General features: G+C 38.1%; 1 protein-coding gene across 2 annotated transcripts in view; it reads right to left on the minus strand.

The window, feature by feature from the left end:
* Positions 1-20,468, minus strand: part of cntn3a.2 (contactin 3a, tandem duplicate 2) — a 57,854-nt gene extending 37,386 nt beyond the window's left edge. For both annotated transcript variants that reach the window (XM_007553330.2, XM_016672157.1), the window contains exons 1-9: positions 20,216-20,468; positions 19,896-20,114; positions 13,062-13,199; positions 12,182-12,317; positions 4,852-5,027; positions 2,119-2,214; positions 1,510-1,713; positions 613-715; positions 93-277 (exon numbers count right to left, since the gene is read on the minus strand). In XM_007553330.2, coding sequence (XP_007553392.1) covers positions 93-277; positions 613-715; positions 1,510-1,713; positions 2,119-2,214; positions 4,852-5,027; positions 12,182-12,317; positions 13,062-13,116 — 955 coding nt within the window. In that variant the 5' untranslated portion in view covers positions 13,117-13,199; positions 19,896-20,114; positions 20,216-20,468. The remainder of the gene's footprint in view (positions 1-92; positions 278-612; positions 716-1,509; positions 1,714-2,118; positions 2,215-4,851; positions 5,028-12,181; positions 12,318-13,061; positions 13,200-19,895; positions 20,115-20,215) is intronic.
* Between the last annotated feature and the right edge of the window lie 5,926 nt (positions 20,469-26,394).

Genomic DNA, 26,394 nt, shown 5'->3' on the forward strand with positions numbered 1-26,394 from the left:
GCAAAAACTACATGAATACATGAATTAAATATTTGTGCAAATATGTAGCCTTACTGATGGTAGCAGATGTGTTTCTGGAAAAAATCACATACCGTAAAAAGCCAGCCGACCGGTAGCTGTGTTTCTTCCCATTTTGTTCTCCGCCACACACTCGTACCCTCCTGTATCGTCTTGTTGGAAGCTCGGGATCTCCAGCACTGCATTTGAATACTTCATTTTGACTTTGCTGGGAAATGGGACTCCGTTAGCCCTCCTCCAGGTGATTTCTGGAACGGGGCTGCAACAGAAAAAAGTAAGCAAACCTTAGCTCAGGTTGTAACAATCCAGTGATAATGAAGCATTTGATGGACTATAAAAGCATCCTCTGTGTATTTTTGTGGATGAATGGTTCAGATTAAGCCCAATCCAACCACATGAAAAAAAAAAAAAAAGCTTTTCAGCATGAGTTTTAAAACCAATCATGATTTTTTTTCCCCCACTCCACACACTGAGAAATATAATTACCAGAGGATGTTTTTATTTATTTATTAATCTTTTTTAAACCTGAAGGTTTGTCGTCTGGAATGATGGGCAAAGGAAACCTGAAAACACTCTTCGAGGAATTTGACTTACTTCCCAAGGGCGAAGCACTCCAGAGTAACTGTTGATCCTTTCGAAGAAGGTACATTGTCTGGAAAATTAACTTCTATTTTTGGCTCGTATTCACCCATCACTCCTGTGAGGAGCAAGCACAAGAACCTGCTCAGTCTTCTATTATTTATGGCTTACCTACAATACTACTGGCACAGAGGTTCGAGCAATGGCACTAAGGACAAATAAAAGACAAAATGAACAAACACTCTCTAATGAGCACACTCCTAGCAGCGCATCACTTAAATGTACAGTCACTGGGTGTTGTGCAGAGCCAGCGAGGAATAATTCAAAACACAGTGGGGGGAGGGGGGAATTAATGTCTTGTTTTTTTCAGTCAGCAGCTTCTTATCTATTATTTCAAAGCTTGAGTGGGCAGTTTTATTGTTTATATCATTATTCAGAGAAAGGCGCAGGAGATGGGGATCAGACAGTGATGCAATAGGATTTAAATTTATGCAGCTACATGTACAGTACACTGAGTGGAAACTAACTGGTTGAGCCACCAGAACACTCAATGTAATGGTCCAGTGACGTATGACTCATGTTTAATTCATCTGAGGCAATCTTTATTCACTCTTTCTATGAAACCATATCAGGGAACAGAACAATCCAGAAAATCCATGTGAAAGCAGGAGGAAGCTCTTTAAAGGGGAACGCAAATTATGAGGAGGGCAAGTCAGCACAGGGGGAGATTCAGGGAATTTGTTTGTCAAAAACCAACTGCGTACGACAAGCTACTGGTACTTAGGGACTTAAATGCAGCGATGGACAACAAAAAGAGTTCTTTGAAAATCTGGTGACAAAAGAGACATCAATAAGAAAAAAAAAACAACAAAACAAAATTGTTGAATGTCATGAACGTTTGCAGCATCTTACCGTCTGTCCTGAGGATCAGAGATGTGGGCGAGCTCTGAACCTTGCCTTTTGTGATGCTGTTCATCACCACACATGTGTAGTTCCCCACATCAGAGGGCTCCACCTTAGCAATGTACAGGTTTCCCGTCTGCTGGGAGACAAATCGCCGATTGTCTTGCTGAACAAAGTATGGATACTCATTGAAGACCCATGCGTATGTAAGGTCTGAAAGACAAACAGGCGTACAAGCAATCGATGAACACTCTTAGACATGATTTAATATCTTACTTTATTATTGATGAGTTCTTTATCATTTTTAAACATAATTAGGAGCTACAATTTAGATAAAAGCCTGAGAAATGTCTCCAAGTTTTTGCAGTTGTATTTTCGATTGCACTAAATACAATGCAGACACTAACACGTTAATCAAGTCCATCAAATGGGGGTGAGGGGGCAATTTGCACATTTTTACATAAAGTCTATGGAGAAATAGTTCTTTACTTTTTATGATTATTTAAACGGCATGCCATAACCTGAGGAGGCATTCTGATTTTCCATTTTGAGTGCACCAACTAATCAGAAACGTCTTGTTATGATGGCGTTTTTAAATTATTGCCTGTGAGTATCTACCTCCTGACGAAGTGGGTGTCCCACACAGTAACACCACTCCTTGTCCCTCTCGGACCGACACGGCGCTTCTGGTGTGAACTTTGAAATGATCTAAATCTGAGGAAAGACAAAAGAAACAACCAACTATCAAGATTCTAGATGTTCCTTATCAAGGAGGTAAAAACGCAGGTGAGTGTGAAACCAGAAATCTTTAAAATACTTATGCATTGCTATGGAAAATGAGAACTGTTCTTTCAGAGAAAAGAAAAGCTGTTTAATCTAAATTCTGCTGTGTGTGATATTATTAGGCAAATTGTATTCACCTGGATTCAATTATTTTTGAACAAATACTGTGCTCTCAGGCAGTCTGAAATGTCATTAGGCCTCAAACCTCAATGTTTGACAATAGGAAAGTGAATTTTGCCTTTCTCTGGGGAATAATTATGTGAACATATTAGGCAGCTGAAGTAACAGAGGAGACTTTTCCAAAATTTCCTTTTATATGTTGCAGTTTAACGGGTTTTGAACTTTAAAGAGCAAATATCTTGCAAATAAATCACAACTGTATTACTTTTATTATAAAACCCCCCACAAAATATAATTAAGTAAAGGTAACTACATCTATATATGATTGATGGTATGAAGTGGCATAAGCAACAGCATGCCATAATTTTAAAGAGACGTTTTTCTTTCTATTTTCTTTATAAAAACATCTGACTGGAACAAGTCAAGTTGATTGTTGACTGCTTATTGTTAAGCAGTCAACAATAAGCAGTGAGTGCTCTTATTTTCCCTCTTGGATTGAAATCTTCTATGCAGAAAAAGTAGATGGGCTTTTGTTAAAGTAAATAGGTGAGTAATGAGATTTCTCCTCACCAACCACAAACTGTGTCTTTGTTCAATATACTTTTTGGCCCAGAGTTATGAAACAATTATAATCTTATTTTAAGCAGAAGGAACAATCAGGAAAGAGGACAGAGCTCATGCCACTGTGACAACGTAACTAGAACAACGTGAGTTTTAGTCCGCGTAAAATTTATGTGGTCGGAAAATTTGTTGTGTTACCATATTTATCTGGTGTCCACTTTGTGAGTACATCCTCTGATGCCACCAGGTCTCATTAAAACAAACAAATAAAAAAAAAGCAATAGCCACTCGACTGCATACTTATCAACAGTAATAAGCTGTAGCTGGGACTTGTTTTTTCTTGATGTATGAGCCAATGAATGACAGACTGTACACCAATATTTTGACTTTCCTAACAAACGCTATTTACATTAATTTGTAGTGAATTTTTAGGGACAAAGAACATTTAAAATCAAATTCAAAAATACTTTATTAATCCCAAAGGAAAATTAAATATTGTTGTAGCTCATAAGCATTTTGTCAGAAAACTAACTTTAGATGAATTATTTAGCGTTTGAATGGTGTGACGGTGTAATGTGTAACGTTTTGACAGCTAGTTCACAGAAGTTTACACTAAAATGGTCACAAATAAAAGTTGGACTAAGTATGTGTAAGGAAGTGACTTTCAGCTGCTTCCATTCACAGCAGCTATGTTTGACACAGCTGAGCTTGTTTAACCACATGCTCTTTAATTCCTATGTAAGCTGAAAGTCAATAGCTACCACAAATAGGTCTTCCACTTATGAACTCATATTTGAACTAAACACTGAAATTGCTGTTTTGTGTTGGGTGCCTGTTATACGCATTGATATTATGTGACATCATGAGTCATCTGCAACTCTAAGAGATGTGCTGAGCTGTCCTTTTTTTCTGGTTCATTCTTTGAAACTTTTCTTTCTTCCCAAATTTGAGACATACAAATTTCTAGAACTAAACAAACTATAATCCTAAGCACAAACAAAAAGGAAAAGATGCAAAAATGTTGATTTATGCCCTTTATGAGCTAGCAACACAGAAGATGAATAACATTTTAAAGACACTGGTTTGACCTCTAAATCATTCAATAGCAATTTAAAAGCTGCAAAAAGAGCTTTGTAAAGAATAATAAGGTTCTCTTTGTCCTCTTGTTGGAGTGGATTACATTCAGTGAATCAAACTCTAACATGCTATTAAACACAGTCCTATAAAATGATAAATTCTGCTGATTTATTAAATGTTACCCTGCTTAGATTATCATATTTGTAAAATAAGTTTTAGACAATGCTAAAATGAAAAGCTTAATGTAATTAGAGGCCACAACAAGGACCCTCCTACATCATGGCAGCAACTATTGGAGATCCACTGTTACCATTTCAACCTTACAAAGTCAGCATTTTGCATAACGTCTAAAATGTACATATAATTATATTTTTTTCCCCCAAAATGAACGATGTAACCTCTGAATCGCTTTCTGTCTTTGTTTTCCTTTGCCACATCTTTTAGCACCTCGCATTTGCATCTGTGAAAATCGTATACAATGGCTTTAGAGTGCTATAGCTGACTTTGTGTTTGTTTCTTCTAATGACATTTTCACTTAATTTGCACCTTGTCATGAAAAATGTGCACAGGAAGCATGATTAAGTCGGAGTGCTCACTTGCCTAATGAATAGCTATCTAATGCATGACATGAAAACTGAGAAAAGCCATTGACAGGTTTATGGAAAGAGTGAAACCACAGAGGCAGAGTCTGTGAGAGATTAAACACTGAAACATAGCAGTTGCATTGCTTTATTCCAAAAATGTTTAATTTTCTAAGTACAGCTTTGCTGCAGTTTTGAGTAAAAGTACCAAACATATTAATTGACTTACAGGCAAACTGTAGACTTGCTCTCCTGCTCAGTATAGCTCCTACAGTGTTGTAGGCCATACACTGATACATCCCTATGTCCTGGTAGCGGTCCAGATTGCCTATAATGAGGTTGCCCCCAGACAGACGCCGCCGATGATCCAGGCCCAGATTTATGAGAGTCCCGTTTAGTGACCATCTGTGAGGGCAAACACATCATCAGTCGGCGGCAAAATGCGTGGTCCATCTCTTTCTCGCAAACAAGGTGGTGTTACAAGGCGTGAATGGGAAACACAACTCAGAATGGTGGAAGAAGACATTCACTATGTGGCAGACATACAGGCCCTGCCAAAGGAATTCATACTTTATGGGCTTCTCTTAACTATGTCATTTTACACACACAAACCTGGACGTATTTCATTGAGATTTCTTGTGAAAGATCAACACAAACTTTCACATGTGAAGTGGAAGGACAATTTGTACAAATCAAAATTTTAAAAGTGTAGTATGCATTTATATTTAGCACGGCTTCAGTCAATAATTCCAAGTAAGCACTACCCAAGTTCACTACCCCACTCCTAAACTCAAACCCCAGAGGTACTACATCCAAATAACACTGCAGCAACAGTGACTATTTGAGCGACACCCTGGAGCAAAGATGGCCACTCTACAGGGAACCAGAGCAAGCGCCAAGCCCATCAAGAATCCTGTCCCACACCAGCTAACAACAGTTAGGAACTTCAACAAGCCAGGTAAGACAGCACAGGGAGCAATGGACTATGACCACTCGACTACACAAACTCTCATGCCAGTCTCATTGTCACCACAGAGCAGCACCCACATAATCTCGGATTATTGTTCTCCGTGTCTGGCAAGTGAGCTTAGGTGGACAGAGGGTCTTGGTAAGTTGGCAGATAGGCCAAGATGATAGATTTTGTACTATCATCAGACCCTCTTCTCAACAAAATTCTCAACAGTTTTATATCTGACCTGTCTGGTGTGCTCTTTGGTCCTCCTTATTTAGTTTTCTCCACTAATGTGTCTATCAAACCTCTGTGGCCCACATAGAGCAGCCATATTTACACTGAGAATAAATGAGATACAGATGACCTCTGACAGGGTGACTTCTGCAGGCAATTTGTCCCATTGAATTTTTATTTAGGGGTGATCACAGTAAAGTGAGCTGTTTTTTTTTTTATTATTTGTAAAACTAAACACAAATTATACTCATTTTTGGTTCAACATTTCCAATCCCAATTAAAGACATGGTGGGCTCTATTACATTTAGAATTGTATCCAAATCTAAATGTTCAGTGCGTGTAGGTACTTTTTCACGGCACCATAGGCTTGAGTGAATCTTTAAATGGACATCAAACTATATTAGTATCATGTTTACCATTAATCACTTCCTGCCAACGCATTAACACATCTTCTTAAGTCAGGGAATGCATCTAAAACCTTGTTTTTAACCGCACAACTTCTTCCTTACTGTGTGACCCTACCGCACCCCACGACACACACGCATTTCCTGCTTCTTCCTTCACACCTTTTTTAAATTGATTTTCACACTTAGCATTGGCAAAGGAATGAAGCTAAAAGTCACCAAATAACCTCGGATAAGTTGCATACTAGTTGGCATTTTCATAGCATCACTGCATAACATTAGCATTCTAGCTTGCACCAGTCCTTCACATCTGCTCGCTTCTCTCATATTTGCTGTTCTAACATACACAGAATTTCAATTCAGTCAAAATTCAAACAAAGTTGCTCTTCTGCTGATGTTTCTCGTGTAATATATATTTTTTAAATCATCAAGTAAGAAGGTTAGATCATAAGACAGCTTAATAACATGTTGCTTAAGTTGAAAAGAGTAAGTAGGCTTTGCCTATAATTAAATATTAAATCACCAATCAGGGAACAAGTTCAAAGTGGCAGAACGTCTCAAACATTTTCTGCTGTACCTCTTCATCTCTGTCAAGCTTTAGCCTGCTAAGATCCCCATGATCCCCAAAGGACTGGGATTGAGCACAGTGAATAATACCAAACACAATTGGCCGTGGTTCTTGTTTGATGGGCCACAAGTGTTTGCAAACTCATTATCAGCCTCAAAGCGCTTTGTCCCACTGGAAAACTGATCTGCATGCCGGATTACGTGTCCATTCCAGAGCTACACTGACGATAAAATTGCCCTCTGCCCTTTTTAATAACCCAGAGATGGATTTGTAACTGACCAGGTCAGTCGCTTAACTTGGAAAGCAGATTGCAAGTTTCAAAGAGGCAACTTATTGATTAAATTCCAACACCCCCTTTGTTGTTATTCCAAATAACCATAATCTAATAAAAAATGATTGTTCAGTAAATAACAAATCCTGAAGATATGAACGCATTTTTATGGCTTGGTTAGGTCACTTTATGTTTTACCAAAAAAAAAAAAAATCTAATTATTATGACAGATTAGTTACAGGTTCAATACTACATCTGAGGGTGCATGAGGGGCGTAAAATTGGTGGGTCCATCTTAACCCCTCATTCTGTGTTTTGTCCTCCCAGCTGAGGTGTAATAAACACATGGAGTCCCAGTTCACTTTTCCTTTTTTTTGGTCTTATGTAATAATCTAATTTTATTAGAATTGAATATTGGGTTTTAATTATCTGTGTTAAAACAAATGAAAAACATATTTTAATCTGTGTCTAATAAATTTATATATGATGAGTTTGATGTTTGAAATTAATTACTGGAGTAATTCAATCTTTTGAATGGTATTTTAATTTATTGATATGCATCTATACGTATTGATCTTGTGAAGTGCCTTGACATGACATTTGATGTGAACTGGTTTTGCATAAACGGGCAAAACTAAATTTGCAAATCACTAATAGATAAATACTCTGCGGTTTTGGAAATGTTATGACTAAAACAAAATCTTGCAGTTGTTTTCTATATTCTATCTTTTTTATTTAGCTACAACACCACTTGCTGCACTGTCCCCTGCTTCCCACAGAGATCATTAAATTTTAATCTTCCAGTATCTCACACACAAAGCCATTCCCTGCTATTTAAGGGTAGTCAAAGATCACGGTTTTGGAGGTTATCATCACTTTAGCTGTAATCACCTCCTCTCTGTCACGTCATATTAACATAAAGTGACACCATCCCGCCTCTGACTTATCATTTCCAACATTAGCACTTGGTGTGAGGTAACAGTGAGCTGATGCAACAAAAAAAGAAACAAACGCCTTTTTAACTTCTTCTCTCGGCTGCATTCTTCTGTTACATGTCGGCATGGGAACGTGATATGTAAACATTTGCACAGTAGGTTTGAGCTATTAAATAAATGAGACACCTGAAAGAACTCAAGCATCAGGTTACATCATTTTTCATATTTTAATAGAGAAATTCTTCTATTCCATTCTCAGCCACAATGCCATTATGCATCTCCTTTTGACTGTGGTAAAAAAAAAAAAAAGAGCATACATGGGTTCAAAGACAGGGCACCTTTTATGGATGTTCAATCATTTTTCTCTCACCATAGAGAACATCCGTTTCTTACCATCACCTATATTCATATATTCTGCTGTCCTGAAGTGGAAATAAAAGAAATAAAAGCTTTAAAGGCAGGCTTTCCGAAAGATTTTAAATCTAACTTTCAAATTAATTTCTGAAGGTATATATACATGCTGCCACGTTGCAGAAACCTTACACTGCTGAAAGAACCGACTTTAAACCTTCCTCTTGTAAAAGCAACACACTAAACACCCAAGCGTTTCCTTATACTAGGAGTATGAGTGTGGGTGTCTGGTCCGACTACTTGAATTCAGCTTTTTGACCCTCAGCCATGATTTTCACCTCTTTTTGACCTTCTCTGAAGAGCCTCTGAAGCTCTGCGCTACCAAGATTGACTGGCAACCAGGAAAAAATAAATAAATCAAACAACTCTGCTATAAATTTGTTTTCTGAATACACGCCGACCTTCCAGGTACAGAAAAAAAGTCGAGTCTTCCGAATGATCCCGTGGCGCGGGCCCGAGCGTACAAATACAAAACGTGGGTCAAGTGAATGTTACAGTCCCCCTTCCTACTTAGATTATAAGAAGCTCAGACACATTTTCAGAATGCTGTAGAAAGATTATTCTTTTTAAAGAGGCGAGCCGGTTCTCTCCCTTGAGTTATTATGCCGCTGCTGTGTGCATAGAATGAAAGTCTTATATCTCTGGGAGTGACAGAGTAGGAAAAGAAAGAAGGTAAAGAAGGGGAAAAAAAGGGGCTGGGGAGCAATGTGAGCCCATTTACACTTCAAGAGCGGAGCCAGAAAGGTTGTGGGGGCACGCAGACACTTGCACAGCCAGTCTGACGAGACAGCACATTAAACATCTCACCTTTAATCATTACATGGAAATACCTGGTCTTAGGCGAACGGGATGTGAAAAGCCTGAAATAATGAGTGCACACACTGCACGGCACTACCAATGCAGCTCAGGTGGCCGGCAGCTCCCACTAAACACTAAACACAGAAGACAATTGTAATCAATGGCTCTCTGTGCCAATTGGCGTCTAGCAATCTGCATTGTTCTCGTGGTGTTTTAATAAAGGAGCCGATCATCAGGATGCTGCGTGTATCTCTCTAATCTCTGGTGGTGAGAAAAAGAGACAGATTGGTGGTGTTAGTCAATATGAGTTAGTAGAGCCATAATGCCATCACTGCCTAGAGTGTCTATATGCATTTCAATCTAATTAGGAGAAAATGAATAGAAGGGAGAACACATATCTTTTTCACACACAAAAAAGTAGAGTTCAGTAATTAACAATCTTTTTTTTTTTTTTTTTACCAAGTAAATAACTGCAGCTGACTCAGTCTGAGTGGGTAGCTACCAGCAAAACAAGAGATTTATTTTTATTTTTATTATTTGATTTGAATTAGGGCCGGAACTTTCACGCAATAATTTAGATTAATTAACTACAGTGATTTTCACTCATTAAAAATTGTAAAGCAATTAATCAATTCATTTTTTTTACATGCAAAAGTCACAAGCTAGAACCTGTTTATTGTGTTTTTGGTGCAAACCATAGCAATGGATGACAAAGATTGCTTCTCTTGGCCCATCAGCGGTTAATATTTGCTTCTGTAAACAATCTAAAGCGACGGTGGAAAAGTCTATTGCTGTGTGCAAGTTGTGAAAAAAGTATTTAACCCATTACAGAGGTTTTTCAAGCCTAAAATAACACCGCAATGCAATACATGTTGCAGCAGCACAGACGTGTCCAACACTAATGTGTCCACATTTTAATGAAGTATTTTTCTCAAAGAAGCTACAAGAGTTATTAGGGACACTTGAAAGCTGAATGAGCATAATAGCACTTTGCACCAATCTGATAAATAAACGACTGAAATAACATTAAAAACAATAAATGTCTTTGTCGTTGAACTCATTTGTCTTTTTATTTAATAATTTAGCAGCAAAAAGGTTTTGTAATTGAAAATGTTAAATATTTTGTCGGCACATGGTTTTGATTAAAATCACATTAATTGTGATGAATTAATTACAGACCCAGCCATTAACTCTATTAAGAAAACATTTTATCAAGTTCCACCACTAACTTGAATATAGCATTTTGTGCACGCACATGACTTTGAAGGACCCATGAGATATTTGGCAACATTTGTTTGCAAAGCAAGTATGTCCAAAGAAAATGTCCATTTAAGTAATTATTTACATTACAGTACATTTGGTAGCTGAATACAAAATTTATTAACTGTACAATCACAAAAAAATTGACTTAACATAACTAAACTGGCAATGTTCATGATGATTTACGACGGCGCTAGGTATGGGCAAACTTTACAACTGCTTAATGCCCTGGGTTGCTTTTGGTCTCCCAGGATAAATGCAATTCAGAAAGACAATTTTTGCAAGTGCACCCATTTCAGACAAATCAAAGAAAAGTATTATCGTTTGACAGTTTAACAAATTTATAATTTACAGTTTGTTTAGCAATCTAATACATAACAGCTAAGGAGCGTGTCATTTCTGAAACCTGAAATCAAACCTGATCAGCAGGACTGTTAATGCTTCAGTTTAAAATTAAAAATTAACACAACTGCTGGTATTTTGGTGGTCGCTTTAATTTTATACTGTTCAACTTTCTCATCTGTTGGTAACCAATCGGAGAAAATAATAAAATCAATCATTGACAAACACTAGCTGAAGCCACATATTAACCTTCTTCTGATCAACTGCGCAGCCACAAATAGCACAACAAGCAAATCACACATGACTGAGCTTTGACAAGCCACCCGTATGTGCTTGAGTGTTACAAACACAACCAAAAATAAGACATTACTAATTGCTAACATGTTATTTATAACATACTTCTCACCAGAAACCAAACAAACTTCTTTCCTGCAGCTATTATATTGGAAGTTGCTAACATAAACAAACCTTCAGCAGCACTGTCAGGAATAACGTGGATAAAACAGAAATAATTTCTTTCACAGAAAGATTTATCTAGATTTGGGTGAGAACTTCATAAAGCTTCTGGAAGAAAGAGTTACAGACTAATGAAATCATGCTTGACCTTTTGGCCCCGACTCCAAAAGGTCTGTTCACGACAACAAAACTGAACGTTACAAAAACAATACAGATGAAACATGGTGTATTATTTTACTGGACTGCAAAAACACAGAACTTTTAAGCATGTCAGTTACTGATCTTATAACTTTAATGAAACATTCAACAGAGATTCTGTATTGCAAAAGTGGTCATTATAAAAATGTAGATTGGGTCATTGCTGGTGTTAATCAATATGGTGTTAGCTTTTATTAGCAATAAAAATAACACGTGTCTATTTCAGACAAAAACATTAAATTAAAACTGTGATTTATCATATGAAAGACGTGATGCTTTGATAATCTCATACTGGCCCGTGCCTATTTGCAACATAATCAGTGGATCCAGCATTTTCCCACAGGATATATACCATCTGTGCTCAATAACATCAATACATTTTTAAAAGAGAAAATAATAACACTTTGTATTAAAAACCACAAATGCCAGCATCATTTTGAAACTCAGATGTAATATTAGTAAGTTTGAATTTCAAATAACCTGTTTTAAATGCAACTTTCAATTGCACACAAAAAAGAAAAGAAAAAAGATCGAAGTTCTAATGTAACATTTCCACAAATGAAAGAGATAAAACAAATGGCAGAAAATTCATTTGAATTGCTGATTATGAAGTAGAAGTCTCTTACTTCTGTGAAAAATGGTAATAATTGCATCCTTAAGTGCAGAGCTTTGGCACCATTGGTATTACATTGAAAAGAAATTAATTTCCAGTTCGGTAAATGAGCTCTTACCTGTACTGAGGAGAAGGCGTGCCCTTAGCATCACAAGTCAGGGTGGCTTCTTCTTCTATGGAGTCGACGGGGATGAACAGGTCGGCTGGTTCCATCCTCCACCGCGGACCGTGGTATGACGCACTGTCCAGACAATCTTTCAGAGAAACACAAAACTGCCTGAGCATGAAGAAGAATATCCACAGTGACAGAACTGATGTTCTAATTGTTTTTAAGGCATTCTGAAGCAAAATAATACTAATAATATGAGTATGAAAAAAACCAGAAAATATTGGAAGTGACATCCATGAGTTTCATATGATTCTGATCATGGTGTATTTCCAAACAGATAAACTCAAAAAAATCAACATCAGAGTGCATTATTAAATCAGCGATTCCTTTGCGTTACTTTAAAAAACATACATCGTGTCGATATGCATTAACAAAATAAAGCTATTACTATATATAAAATAGAAAAAAAAGGTTATTTTAAAATTTGATCACCAAACTGTGCTGCAAAATTTATTAAAGACGGACTCAGAGGAGTAATTTCTATCGTTTATTCTTGGTGAAAAGAATGATTGTGACTTTTATTACCAATACATTTCACTGACAGTGGTGGGGAAGCTTGTGCTCAGTGTTTTGCCCAGGAAAAGATTATAGAATAAAAGCATCATATCTCCCCATCGGGTTATAATCTCAGCGGTGCGAGGAAAAAGATTGAGAGTATTCTGTTTGCAGTGTGAATGGAAGTCAATACTGATGAGTACTCCTCTAAACCGGAGCCTCCTATCATCTCTGACATCTCTTCACCCACTATACCACAACTGTGAATGTCCAAAGGACAAAAAAAAAAAAAAAAAAAAAAAAAAAACATCATTCATATGAAAAGGTGCTTTACCTGTCAGACGGTCGATGATTGATAGCAATAGAAGCAGTTTCCATGGCAGCGTCATCTTTGGCAGCCAGGGGTAAATGAGACTTTCATCCAATAAGCTTTAAAATGGCACTTGTGTTCTCAGAGAGAAAAGAGCGTGACCTGTTGAAACAAGCATTTTCGAGTTAAAATCCTCTAAATGCCAGCTGTTCTATATAATAAGTCTTAAAAAAAAAAGGATCAAGCAAGTTGAACCAAAGCACACAAACAGATATGCAGGATGCCAACTGTGGTGTGTGGGGCCCTGCTTCTGCAGGTCCCTTCAAATGACCTCGTGAGGCCACGGATTTATTGAAAGCAAACTTTTATCTAGGCAAGGGGAAATGATTTTACCCTCTTTCCAGGTTACTACTGTCCAGTTTCTTTAACTGAAGCCTTGACTGTGTTAAACTTCTATTAAATTAAACTGTGTAAAGAGTTTTTCTAGGGTTGAGAATTATTTTAGCTTAGAAATCCAGATTGTTTTAAAAATAATACATTTAGCCACAAATTGAATGTCTGTTGTATAAAAATTTTAAATGAGAATGCTGTCTTATTGAAGTGATGCCTGAGTTTACAGGGTGATGACTGAAGTTATGATTCAGTTGACAGTTGCTCTGATGAAATAAAGACATCAGACTTTATACAGCTCTAACTCAAAAATGGACACTCGAGGAATATGGAGTTCAAAACCATTTGCAGTACATTTCTATTTAAATAATAATAAAAAAAGGAAAATGAATAATCAAAATAAACTGAGTCATATTCATCTTCCAAAGGTGAAGCATAATGTCGCTACAATGGCGCAGATGCTCAGTCTTCCAGCCGCTCAAATGAACAGGGATGGCTGACAAAACAGCGAACAAGCGCTGTAAATTTATTTAAGTATTTCTGGAGAACAGCCTCTTCAGATAAAAAGGTAAAAGCAACAGCATTGTCTTGAGGTGTTTTGCCTACAAGGCAGACAAACAAGTGAAGCTGAAGGACGTTGATAAGACTTAATGCAAGCCGTGCTACATCAAGCAGTTAAAAGTCAAGTGGCACAAAAACTTGGGAGAAGCATCTTAAAGGTCGACACTCAGAAAACATCAGTGAAGCTCCTACAGCAAACATGCCAGATTGAAAAGTTAAAATTTTTTTTGTTTAAATATTAGCAACCTGCAGAGTTATGGCTCCATCACATTAACATATGATTAACATATGAAAGAGTATAGCAGCAGGCACCATTTCATACAATCAAATTTATATTTGACGTACTCATATATCAATGTTAGAAAACTCTTTATATTAAAGAAGTTAATAGGTTTGGGTCTTCAAACATTATTTTTTGAAGACCCAAACTGAAACAAACAAAAGTTGACCAGAAACTAGTCTCACTGACTCCAGCTGTTCACTGTTCACAATGAAAATATGACACAAAATTAGCAGAGATTCAAGAACTGAACAGAGGTGCTGCTGAATACATTTTGCACAGACCAGATTCTTGTTCATAATTTCCAGCTCGCTGTACAAATAAGTCCATTAAGAAACATTCCCAAGTTATCTTTTGACCTAAATGGCTGAATTAAACTACTTACATGATTCAGACAATAACCAAAATGACATACAGCTGTCTTCCATGTTTTTCTGAGCTTTACTAAATAATTTAAAAGTGTATCTCTATGGTAGTAGCATTTAGTTGGATTTTTTTTTAAATCAAGGCAACTCAACAAAGGCAACATTGTAAAGATGTGTGGATAAACTGACTGTGAATGTGAGCTATTCCTCAAGATTACCCCAACTTCCCATCTGACTGGTTTGCCAACTTCCACCTGACAAATTCCCCTGCAAACAAACTCTTTCTGATTTCAGAGAACTCAACCTCATCAGCCATTACTGGCTGTGTACCCCAACATCTGGCTGTATTTAATGTTCCATTTGTCAGCGTTATTCATTTTGTTTAAGTTGCACAAGGCTTGTGGGAAGTTTGTGTGAGATTACATTTTCTTCCATGCTCTGTCAAAAGGTGCAGTAAGCTTAAGTATCGTTCCTCTTCGAATTAGCAACGTCAATACAATTTTGACGCAAAGCGGAGACTGTGTTCAACGTTACTGTTTGTACTGTTTGTACTGTTTGTACGACGTACCTGGGACAAACCGAAAGCTGAGGTTTGGTGTCAAATGCTCCAAACGTCAACGCATTCTCACTTTTCTAATCAGTGACAATGCCACTTTGTGCCCTGCATTGTGGCCAAGCTGCCCTCAGAGACATTTGAGGCATATGGGGGGCAGAACATGCCAATCTTTTAGCTGGGAAACCGACGCCTCGGCTCATCCTTCACTTGGACGGATCCATGCCGGCTGCCTGAGGAGACTTGGACCTGGGAATTGGGTGCCATCCAATCAATTAGATTCACCCACAGCAGCATGTGTCTCCCCACATGCTGGGGCGAATCAAGACAGCCTGATGAGGAACCCCATTCCACTCAGGTCCATAATCAAGGGCAAGAGTCTGTCTGCTTGAAGCGCGTGTTGCAAATTGCGATGCACTGAGCAAGTAATGATGCAATTATGAAATGTCAAACGTACACACAATGGAGAACAGGCAATAACGCAGCAGTTAAGTGAGCGGTGCAGCATGTGCGGAGTATATGGAGATTTGAGTACATTAGTCTGCACCTGCATGAAGCAGTGTGCATGAATAAAGCTCATCTGTGCACAGGAATACACACAGAGTCTCCTGTAGAGGTGTTCAAGATAGGCCAGGGACAGATAATAACATCCATCTGCTGAATGTCACACAGCCCACACACACCTACACACTCAACTTGCTTTCTAACCATGTGCACCACATACAGTATAGGAGCTAGTACCTCTCTCCCCACACACACACACACACACTCTCTCTTACTTGCTCTTTCTCCCTTTCCATTTAGACGACATAATCCATGATGTGCAGCTCATTTGTGGCCTAATCCTGAGGCAAGTCTGGTTCAGAGTACTACTTATGGAAGGCCTAATTGTTTGTCAGCTGCCCGGATGTCAAATCAGACATGTGGGGTCTCAGCCAGGATTTTCTTCCCTACCTTTCATGTTTGCTCAGGCTTTTTTTTCCTTCCCCCAAAAGTCTGCAAAATTGGATTGGTACGCTTTCTCTTCAGAAGAGTCCTGGATGCCTTACCTCAGTGATAGGCTCATGCACACTGTGCAATCTGCTGGCACCTCCAGCGCTACGGATTGGTGGGGATGCAGTTGGTATCGCTCTCCTGTCAACTTTGCATGTTACGGTTTGGATTTGAAAAGGGGGTTTTTATCAGGAACAGATGGTGCCACTTTTTAAAGCACATCTGATCGGTCAATATTAGTCTAGCAGCAGGATAAATGCAGACAGCGCCCCCAGCCCCCCACTTTTATAGTGGTACTACTGTAAAAGCGCAAGTCCTGTGCTGCTTATTCACACCTCCCAGTCCTCTCTACTGTCTGCTACACCACAAAGTCTGTGTGACATCAATTTCGTCATCTGTACCAACCAACTGGGGTCCACCAGGACTCTCCACAGATGTCCTTCTGCAGTCAGGATTATTGTGACTGTGCTGACTGTGCAAGTTGACAGATACAATAACATCACTGTTCAAAGGGTGAAGGTGCACACGGTAGATACAGAGAACTATGAATCAAATGTTGGACAAATGTTGAAGAAAAAAAAAATCTTTTTTTTTTAATGGAACTAAAATTGGGAGATTTGCAAGATTTGGAGATTTCTTCTTTTACACATTTCTTTCCCTCTCAGTTTCAGTTGATTTAATTTTGCAGAGGCCTTAGATTTCAGGGAGTTAACGTGTAATTTTGCTCACACCATTTTTCTGTTTATTTTTTAATTTTTGGTCCAGCATAAAGTGTAAATATTGTGCTAAAAGTGTGCAGAAACAAACAGATTAATAGTCATCATCAGCTGTTCATAGTTTTTTTTTTTCTGAAGCAGTGATGACTGAAAATACAACAAAGCTGAGAAGGATCACCTCACCATAACAAATAATGAATGATGGTTAACAGGCAAATAATATTTCTGTGATGTTTGCTAACACTGTGATGTTTGCTACTGTAGTAGCAGTAGTGAAAAAGTGAACAATTCCAGTTCAATGCTTGATTAAACTGGTGTTTCATTACTTTTAGGGATTCTGTTCCACTTTTGTTCAGCTCTGGTTCACAACGTAAAGTACATATTTTAATCAAACCTGGACTTGGTAACAAACCTAATCTCTTACCTACTGGTCCTTATGCAATCTTTTTATTTTCTTTGTGAAAATATATCATTTGTCTGTTAAGTGTGAAATAATCAGGGTCAGTTTAGCTTCCCTGCTTTACCTGATCTAAGGTGATCTACTATACATGTCAAGAAAACCATTAAAATGTCTTTTTGCTCCACAAATTGTTCAAAGAATCTTTAGTCAGCCAAGAATAATTAGTTTCAGTTTTATTATATCTTAAATATAAATGATTCAGCATTAGAGTTCACCAAAGAAAGTAATACAGAAAAATGATTTGCAGACACATGTTTTACGAGTTGATTCACTGTGAGATCATTTATGGCAATTTAAAAGGTTAACAGTAAACTGTGTGCAGATTAAGACTGTGCCACTACTGCACTGTTTGAAGTAGAGATGAAATACAGAATCCACCTGTGGATTCTGTATTTCCACCGTGGAGTAGTAGTTTTAGAATGCATAAGCTCAGTATTTGTTTTTGTGAGACTCTGAAAGGTGGTAATCAATATTAAATGCCTTCTCTTCCAACTCTTATGGTCAATGTAATAAATAATATAAAATATGCTGACATTATGACAAACTACAGGCTTGGCTACCAGTGCAATAGCAAGCCAAGGTTTTGAAAAGCTTACAATTTAAAATGTATTATAATTCTCAGTCAAGTCTTTTCTTTTAAGCATACAAGATGCTGGGGAAACTGCCACAGTGACCAGAGTTTTCAGTTTTCACCTGCTTGATGGCCCCACTCCCACCTGTTGCTGAACACTAGCATTTAACGGGCTACATTTTTCTTACACTAACAGTAAAAACACTTCCCAGCTGCTTGGCTGTTTTCTATTTTTCACTCAACAGTTAACCCTGTGTGACCTAAATTTCATCCTCTGCATCTACCCTCTAGGGTCCGCCGGCGGTCTCTGCTGAATTTTACAAGCGGCCCAGATTTTGGTGATTGCGCAAACTGTACACACCGACAGCGAACATAACACTCCAGGTCAGAGGGAAGCGCCAAGCAGTCAGCAGAATGAGAATGTCCACATTTGATGCACAATTCTAGTAGCTGTGATGTTAAAAGGCTCACAGAGATTGAGGGAGACATTACACAATGAATGAAGAAATGAAAAAAGTGAGGAAAATCTGGGTTAATCTTAATGGAGCTCTTTCTGTATTCACATTTCTATATGAATACAAGAATGTGTTTGTTCACCAGTTCCAAGAAACTTGAGTTCACGGATACAGAGATAAATGTTTAGTGGAACTCCAAAAGCTTCACGTAAACGCTGCTTTAAAACTAAAGTTGACAAGTCTGAAGGTGGTTATTATTTCTTTTGGGTTTTATTTACATGTCCAGTGATGGATGTGGTGGGTCTGGTTGCCTTATTGTATTGGGGCAGATTTGCTTTGGGATAGTCAACCTGTTTCAAAACTGATGGGCTCCAACAGCACATTTAATTTCATGTTTCAAAATCTTTAAAAACCTTGATAATTCTACTATGGTCATCATGGATTTATCACACATGGGTACAAAGCTCAACACATTCTGAAACAAGCACACAGGTGTCCAACCAATTATATTATTTACAGACACACACACACACACATGCTCACTTTCAGCTTTCACTCCTAGATAATGTTAATGGTTGCAGTTTGCCTCATGGGGTGAATCCCTCTAACTCTCGATCAATGAGGAGGAACCAACTCGGGGTTTAACTGATTCAGACACAGTAATGCACAAACACCACATCTGCTTGAAGAAAATAGCCCAGCAGGAAGAGTGGGTGTGCATTTTTTATTTTTTTATTCTTTTGAAGGCCTGGGCTCCATTCATCAAAGCTGTATCCAAGCAGGCACTGGGACAAACAAGTATGTAATTAACTTGAGAATGTTGCAAAGGTGGAACTGTTGCCTGCATGCGTGTATGTGCGTGTGTGTCAGCAGCACCTCCTTTTTTTTTTTTTTTTTTTTAGTTTAGTAATGCATACTTCACAAAGATTCACTGAAAGTGTTTTTGCTTCAAAACACATCAGAAGGAGCATCATTGACAAAACATTATCGATTTCTCCCACTACATACAGACATCATGTATTCATTTCAACCTGAGGCTCAACTCCCTTTTATTACAATCCAATCAATTTGAAATGTCCAGTGGGTTCATATGCTTCAGACTTGATGTGGAAGCCTGGCTGCAGTGTGGCATCACACCAGGAGCGGTGAGAGGCTGAAATCCTAGCATCCCTTCATCACTCTGACAAAGAAAAAGCATGTTTGAGACACACGCAGCTCGCTACTAACAAATAGAGATTTATATTATTTTATTTAATTATTTTTTAATATATGTTATTTCTAAAAGCTTTTTCCTTTACGGATCAGGAAAAGGCTGCGGATAGGAGGGTACATGACGCTGTTCCAAAATTAACACACAATTCTGATCAAATTCGAGGCATTTCATCAGTGAATCAGTTTTAAACATGCGGTCCAGAGCCGACGTTTAAAATGCCCAAATAACTAATGATTTCTTACTAATTTCCACACACACGCACACACACACACAAGCACGCACTGAGGCTGTTTTGTCTTACCTCCTGCTCAGAAGTGTCTCGAGACCAGCGGGAGTTAAATTCAGCCCTCGCAGAAAAAAACGACAAATTGATCCTCCATGGAAATAACGTGGTCGAGAAAATTTCGGTCACAATTGCAAGGTCGTTCATACAGGTGAAAGTGAGTCTGTGCTGGCCGGTGGCGAGGAGGCTCAAACACATGCGGCTCATATCGCTGCTCTGCCTCCTCTCCTCCACTCCCTACACGAAAAATAAAAAAATAAATAAGAAGAATTCAGAGGCACTCACTCGCTCACTCGCTCATTCTCTCACACACACACACGCACGCACGCGACACCCACGTTGTTCGCAGCACTGAATCGCGTTTAAAGCATATCCTCGCGCCCGCTGTAGCGACGAGTCTCGCCCCTCTGTTTACGCTCCCAAATCCAACACGCGTCTTTCTGAAGCCGGGCTCGCAGAGGGATCTTGCAGAGATGATTTATTATGCGCATCAAGTCGGCTCTCCGCTGCGAAGAAGAAGAGGGAGGAGTAAGAGGAGGAGGATGAGGAAGAGGAGGAGGAGGAGTGGTGGCGGTGGGCTGGTAGCGGCCACAACCAGCAGCAGCGATTGGGATGTGGGGAAGGTGCGCGGGGATGGGGAGGCGGACGCACCTGGAGGGAGAAGTGCGCCCCTCTGCGTCAGACCACCATTGCTGCTGCGCATCTGTGGTTCAGCCGAGGATCTTGGTAGGGACTATTTTCGCCAGTGCCGCAGGCTGTTCCCATATTTAAGCAAACTATGGGTGAGCCATGGGGATTTTAAGGAAAGAAGGAAAGGTGCGGCTAAAGCCGTTTAGTTTTAATTTATTTTGACCAACATTGTGCATAATTATAAACTAGAAGGGAAATTGAGCAAGGAGAAATTATTCTTTGCACCCTCAATCAATACTTTGTTTAGTCACATTCTGCTGTGATTACACTTAGAGTTTTACACATCCAAAGGCAATTAAGATCTGCGATAATCCAACTGGATGCACATCATCTGTGAAGAGCAATGTTGGAGGCTTGCAGCCCGTGCAGATCGTTACTTGAATGGTTCCCCCCGGTGAGCACCTGTTTGGGTTTTTGTACTGAAGGTATTCTACTCTAGCAGAACCTTCTAAGGCCTTCATAACAAAACCATCTCCAAACCAAATCGCCTCATTTATCGAGAGACCTGTAAGGTCGGCCATGTTGTTCATCGTTACATTTTCTCCCCCTCTCTCTTCATGCTTTTGTGCTTGAAACATCCACAGAAATGCATTTCGGTTGACCCTTGCCTGACGTGGCTCTTCAGCTGTCACAGGTTAATTTGCTGTCTAGATTTAGTTTCACTAAAGACGTCAAACAGCTATGTCTGCATATCTTCCCCACAACAACTGCCGCTGCTTGCTACAAATTTTTGATTGCCTTCATATTTGTGCTTGAAGTGACCATTCTAGCATGTTAAAGGTTTAGTCATGTCAGGTTTTATCACCCACATAGAGTTTAATGTCCTCACTCAACCAGTTCAAGTGCACAGTTGTGTCTTGGTGGGTTTGCAGATGTGCTGTCCTTTTCCCATTTTCAGATAATGGCCTGTGAGATTTTGAAGTTGTAAAATTTTGTTTTATAACCTAACCACTCCGGTTTAGTTGCAGTTGTCTCCACAAATTTCTTCATGATCCACCTGCCGTGTTCCTTGGTCTTTATGTTGCTACTTGTCCTCTAATTGTCGCCAACAAACCTCTGAGTCCTTCACAGAACAGCTGGTTTTACATCCATATTAGGTTAAATTACAAAATTGGACCTTATTTACCTATAATTTCTTCTTTAAATTTGAGATCTATGAATCATTTTCTTTTGAGCTAATCATGTACTATTTTGTCTGGCACATATAATCACATCAAAGCACATTGACGTTTGTGACAAAACGTGAAAAGGTCCACGGGTATGAATAGTTTCTCAAAGTGCTATCTTCAAGACCACCATGAGCAAAATTCATAATTCCCAGGCTCCTGTGTTTGGATCAGCAGCGCCTCAGTGGCTTCAAAGGATGAAATATCTTCAGCACAAATTTTCTCACTTCCATTAATCATTCTTTGATTAAAACGTAAAAAACGTATAGGCCTGCGTTGCGGCAGAAGACGTAAGAGGTCAAACGCTCTAAAAAGACTTTCAATCACTGGGGGCTCTTTGAAAGCTAATGAGATCTACAGGAATCACTTTCATTTTGAGTCAGAGCAGCAGCAGGAGCCCATGGTGCAAAGAATTGGCAGCAGAAAAACATAATTTCTTTGCTCTCAAGTTCAATTAATAAGAATTATCGCCTAATTACTATTTTTATGCCAGTTAACATCAAATTGTTTAACAGCCCCTGAAAGCCTGTTTCTCAAACAGCCTCTTATGATGAACTGTGGGGTTTTATGAACCATCGCATTTCACAGATTTCTGTCTGTGCGGCTTAATTTGATCTTTTTTTTATAGCAAATTTAAAAGGCAGTCAGCAGACGCCAGCTTCCTTTTCTTATATGATGGTGGCTCAGCAGGAAAAGTGCTCTTCTTGCCGTTTGGAAAGTTGAGGGTGTGCTTCCAACCTCCTCTCTCTCCCGTCTCAAAAAAGCACCCTAAAGTTGCCTACTGACCTTTGTGCCAGTGTTTGTATTTGTGCGTCTTGGTTGTGCAGCTGGATCAGAGAGACTCTACCATAAAAGTGCTTTACATGGTCAGCAGATTGAGAAATCAGCGTTCAGTTCATTTACCACTTAGGGGCTTTACATTCAGAAGAAATCATACACCTTCAACGTTTTTACCTCCCCCCCCCATTATAGCAACAAATTCCAGTGTATTTTGGTAGGGATTTCATGTGATAAATAATGATGATGAAAAAAATGTAAATGTAGGACAGACCTTTTCATTCAGCCCTTTATAATCTGATATGTAATAAATAAGACTGTTCTGAAAAAGCCTCAGAGGTTTGAGAATATTAGTGATCAAAAAGCATCGTAAAGGCCAAGGAACAGAGCAGGCAGGTCAGAGATTAAGTTTATTAAGTAAAGGTTAAATGTTATAGAACCAAATCTTTGAAGGCCTCATGGTGCACTGCTCAATTCAATCCCTGATCCAGAAACCGGGCACAAAAAAACCCTCCAAAGACACTGTCATCCTCCAAAACTGACAGGCTGAGAATCAAGAGAATTATTTAGAGAAGCAGCCAAGAGATTCATGGTAACTCTGGAGGAGTTGAAGACATTTGAAGCTAATAACACGTTGACAAAACTCACAAATAGTTATGGCAAGAACAGAGCTGTTAAAACAATTTAAAAATATGCCAGAACATGAGAAGTTCCATCTTTAGATTGCTGCCAGCCATTGGGGACACAGATGTGGAATTTCTTTTCATAAAACCTGTTAAATAATGTAAAAGATGAGACTGGGACAGAGATTCACCTTGCTGTAGAAAAATAGCCTGGAGCTATAATGGAGTGAAATTAGCAACATCTGACTAAAAATCATTTGACATAATGCATGATAAGAAAACGATTGTTAAAATATTATAAATGATGTTCAATGTGGATTTGACTTTAATCAGATGTGGAGAGCGTTTTTTTTTTGTTTTTTTTTCTCCAAACTTTATGAGAAAGTGTCAAATCCTAACAGGCTCGTTATATTGTTTCAGCGACAAAGGTTTCACTCAGCTTACAAGCACGTCTTATTTGGAAGGAGACATTCAAGCTTTATGCCAGTTACAATTAAGAAAATGACAGTTTGCAGTAAAGTCGAACATTTTGAGAAACTGTTTTGAAGCTGGGAGATAGATGATCTGGTACGTACCCACCAATTAAACACGAATCTTCGGTACATGCAGCATCTCACTATTCTTGTTGTCACTGTAAGTCATGCATGAACAGCTTTTTACACTTTGCTTTTTGTGCAGATTTAGCACAGGAGATAAGAAAGTGTTAATTAGTGAGCTCTGAAGATGGCAGTTGAGTTTTTGTGCTAAACCAAGCCAAAAGCCTGCTGGCAGTATTTTCATAAAACAGTGTTAATTTTTTTTTCTTTTTATTTCAGCTGTCCTTTTTCCACTTTCTTTTCTAAAACATATGTGATATTTCACTGTATAAGTTTGGAGTGATACCTATATGCAAAAAGCATTCGGTTTCAAGGCTCTGTTGAGCCTTGAAACCGTCTATGGTCTCAACCGTCCATAGACGGTTGAGACCGTCTATGGAGACGGTCTCAACCATTTCCAAATATTAAAATTTATTTGTCATTGGTGATTATTTCTGGACTTATGCCTGTCTGAACACAGAACTTACATTTCTTTATTGCGCTTAGAAATCGCTTGAATTTGCAGAGCAAAAAAAAAAAAAAAAAAAAAAAAAGGTAGTTCTGGTCCAGATTCACAAAAATAAAGTATGTGTGCCTGAAATATTGTCTTTTCCTTTACTGAATTGAATTGAAGTTTTCAACATTTTCCGTCCTAATGAACATTGGTAACTATTCTGAGCTTTTCATGTGATATTGCAGATCTTTTTATTGGCAATAAGAATAGAGTAAGAATAGTAAAACAAAGTTAATTCAACTTTATAATGAAATACTGTGCAGTAAGTGTCCACCCCAAACAGAAATTTAAAGAAAAACTTTAAAAATGCTTTACAAATGTTGCAAAAAACATAACAAAAACTTAAAATAAGTTAAATAAGTGGAATAAATATCTAAAACAGAAATAAGAAAACAAATGGAAAATTAAAAAGAGCAATTATAAATTGGGTAAGGAAAGAAAACTGCACTTGAGATTGATTTGCAGTTGTTTAAAGACAGGAGGAAGACATGAAAAACTTTATATAGATGATTATGTGCTGATTCTGATGTTGAGAATTGACTAATTTTTTCCTCATTTATGTTTTGCAAAAACATAAATGAAAAGCAAATGAAACACAAACTCGGTTTGAAATGTGCACAAATCCTGTTATAAGGATAACATTCCCATGAAACATGGAATCAGATCTACTGACAAGACAAAATAGCTTCTTTCCAGACATTTAGCCATATTATCTCTGGAAGAGCACACGAGTGGTTAATAATAAAACTGGCTGAATGAGTTATTTTGCATGATGGCTCACCGCAGTGATTTATTGCATGAACACCCCGTAATGTTATTAGTTCCACCTGTGCGTTTTCTGTCACTTGATTGAACGTGTTAATATGAAGTGCTGATTAATGTATCTCAGTGCATATACAGAGCAAAACCTCTGAGAAGCGGCGCGGGGAGAACGTGGGAGTTTATCTAAACATCACATTTAACATTGCACGCTTTGTCAGTCTTTGTGCAAGACCTGAGTCTGGTCTCTTCAAAAATCATTTCATCAAAAAGTAAAATACATTTTTCTTTGTTTTCTTCTTGTTTTAACCACAGTATAAATAATTTTTAGACATCTATATATGATAATATTTAAGGGCTGATTTTTTTTCTGCATGTCACTATTATGCTTTGCAACATTCTTACATAGATATTCTAGTCAAAGTTAAAACAAATAGTCTTATTAAAATCCTGTTATTACTGGATACACCTTTCACTATTTTCTTTTTTTTTTCTACCAGTAATGTATTTGCTAACAGCTTGATTTTACACCATACAGGAGCATAAAACTGGATGGATATGTGCAAGCTTTGGTAAATGGCAAGAGTGGCTGCCATTAACAATATGTGGGGTTGATGAGAGCCATTATCCGTTGAGTATGCATGCAGCCAAAAACACAATGCGGATGATCTGCAAGAGGTTCAGAACGTAGAGCTGCAAAGTAGGGAGTTAAATACACTCAAAAATGAGTGATTTTTTTTTTTTTTGTTTGCTTGTATGTTTGGAGCGCTTGCACAACTGAACCTGTTTTCCACTGTACTAGTCACTAAGAAAAAAAAAGATTCTTGTTGTCAGGGGAAATGAGCTTGTATACAACTGGTAAAAAGGTGGTACGAGGAATATGCCTTTGTACCTCAGCATATGGGATTGTTGAGGCGTAACATGTGAACCTTGTGAGCATCAAGAATATGGGTTCTTTTGGGATTACTGAGAAAATATCCAGGCACTGCCAGGGAAAACTGGCCCAGAGCCACACACATTTGTATTTCCCTGAAGAGGTCACAAGTGAAAAGAAAAAGTTTGCTGATGAAAGTATTTTAACTCAAAGAATTCTTTTTGTTGTATATTGAAGAGAGGTTTTTTTGTGTGTGTGTGTTCATTGCTTATCCCTTCATTTATTATTATTGTAATACCTAAGCCTTTTCAGTTATAAACAATAACAGAGACGAAGCTATTTGGCTATTGCAACATAATCACCTTTCCCAAATTCATAGTAATCTCAGTGTATCTAAACCTTTAAATTTAACAAATTATTAAATAATCCTCTAAAACTCTTGTTGTGCATCTGGAGTTAATTAAATATGAATTATTTTTGGTAAGTCTGGTCAGAAAAAATGGGTTTTTAATATGATTTATCATCAGATATTAATATTA

This window comes from Poecilia formosa, unplaced genomic scaffold (assembly GCF_000485575.1).
Source record: "Poecilia formosa unplaced genomic scaffold, Poecilia_formosa-5.1.2 Scaffold56, whole genome shotgun sequence".
Lineage (NCBI taxonomy): Eukaryota > Metazoa > Chordata > Actinopteri > Cyprinodontiformes > Poeciliidae > Poecilia > Poecilia formosa.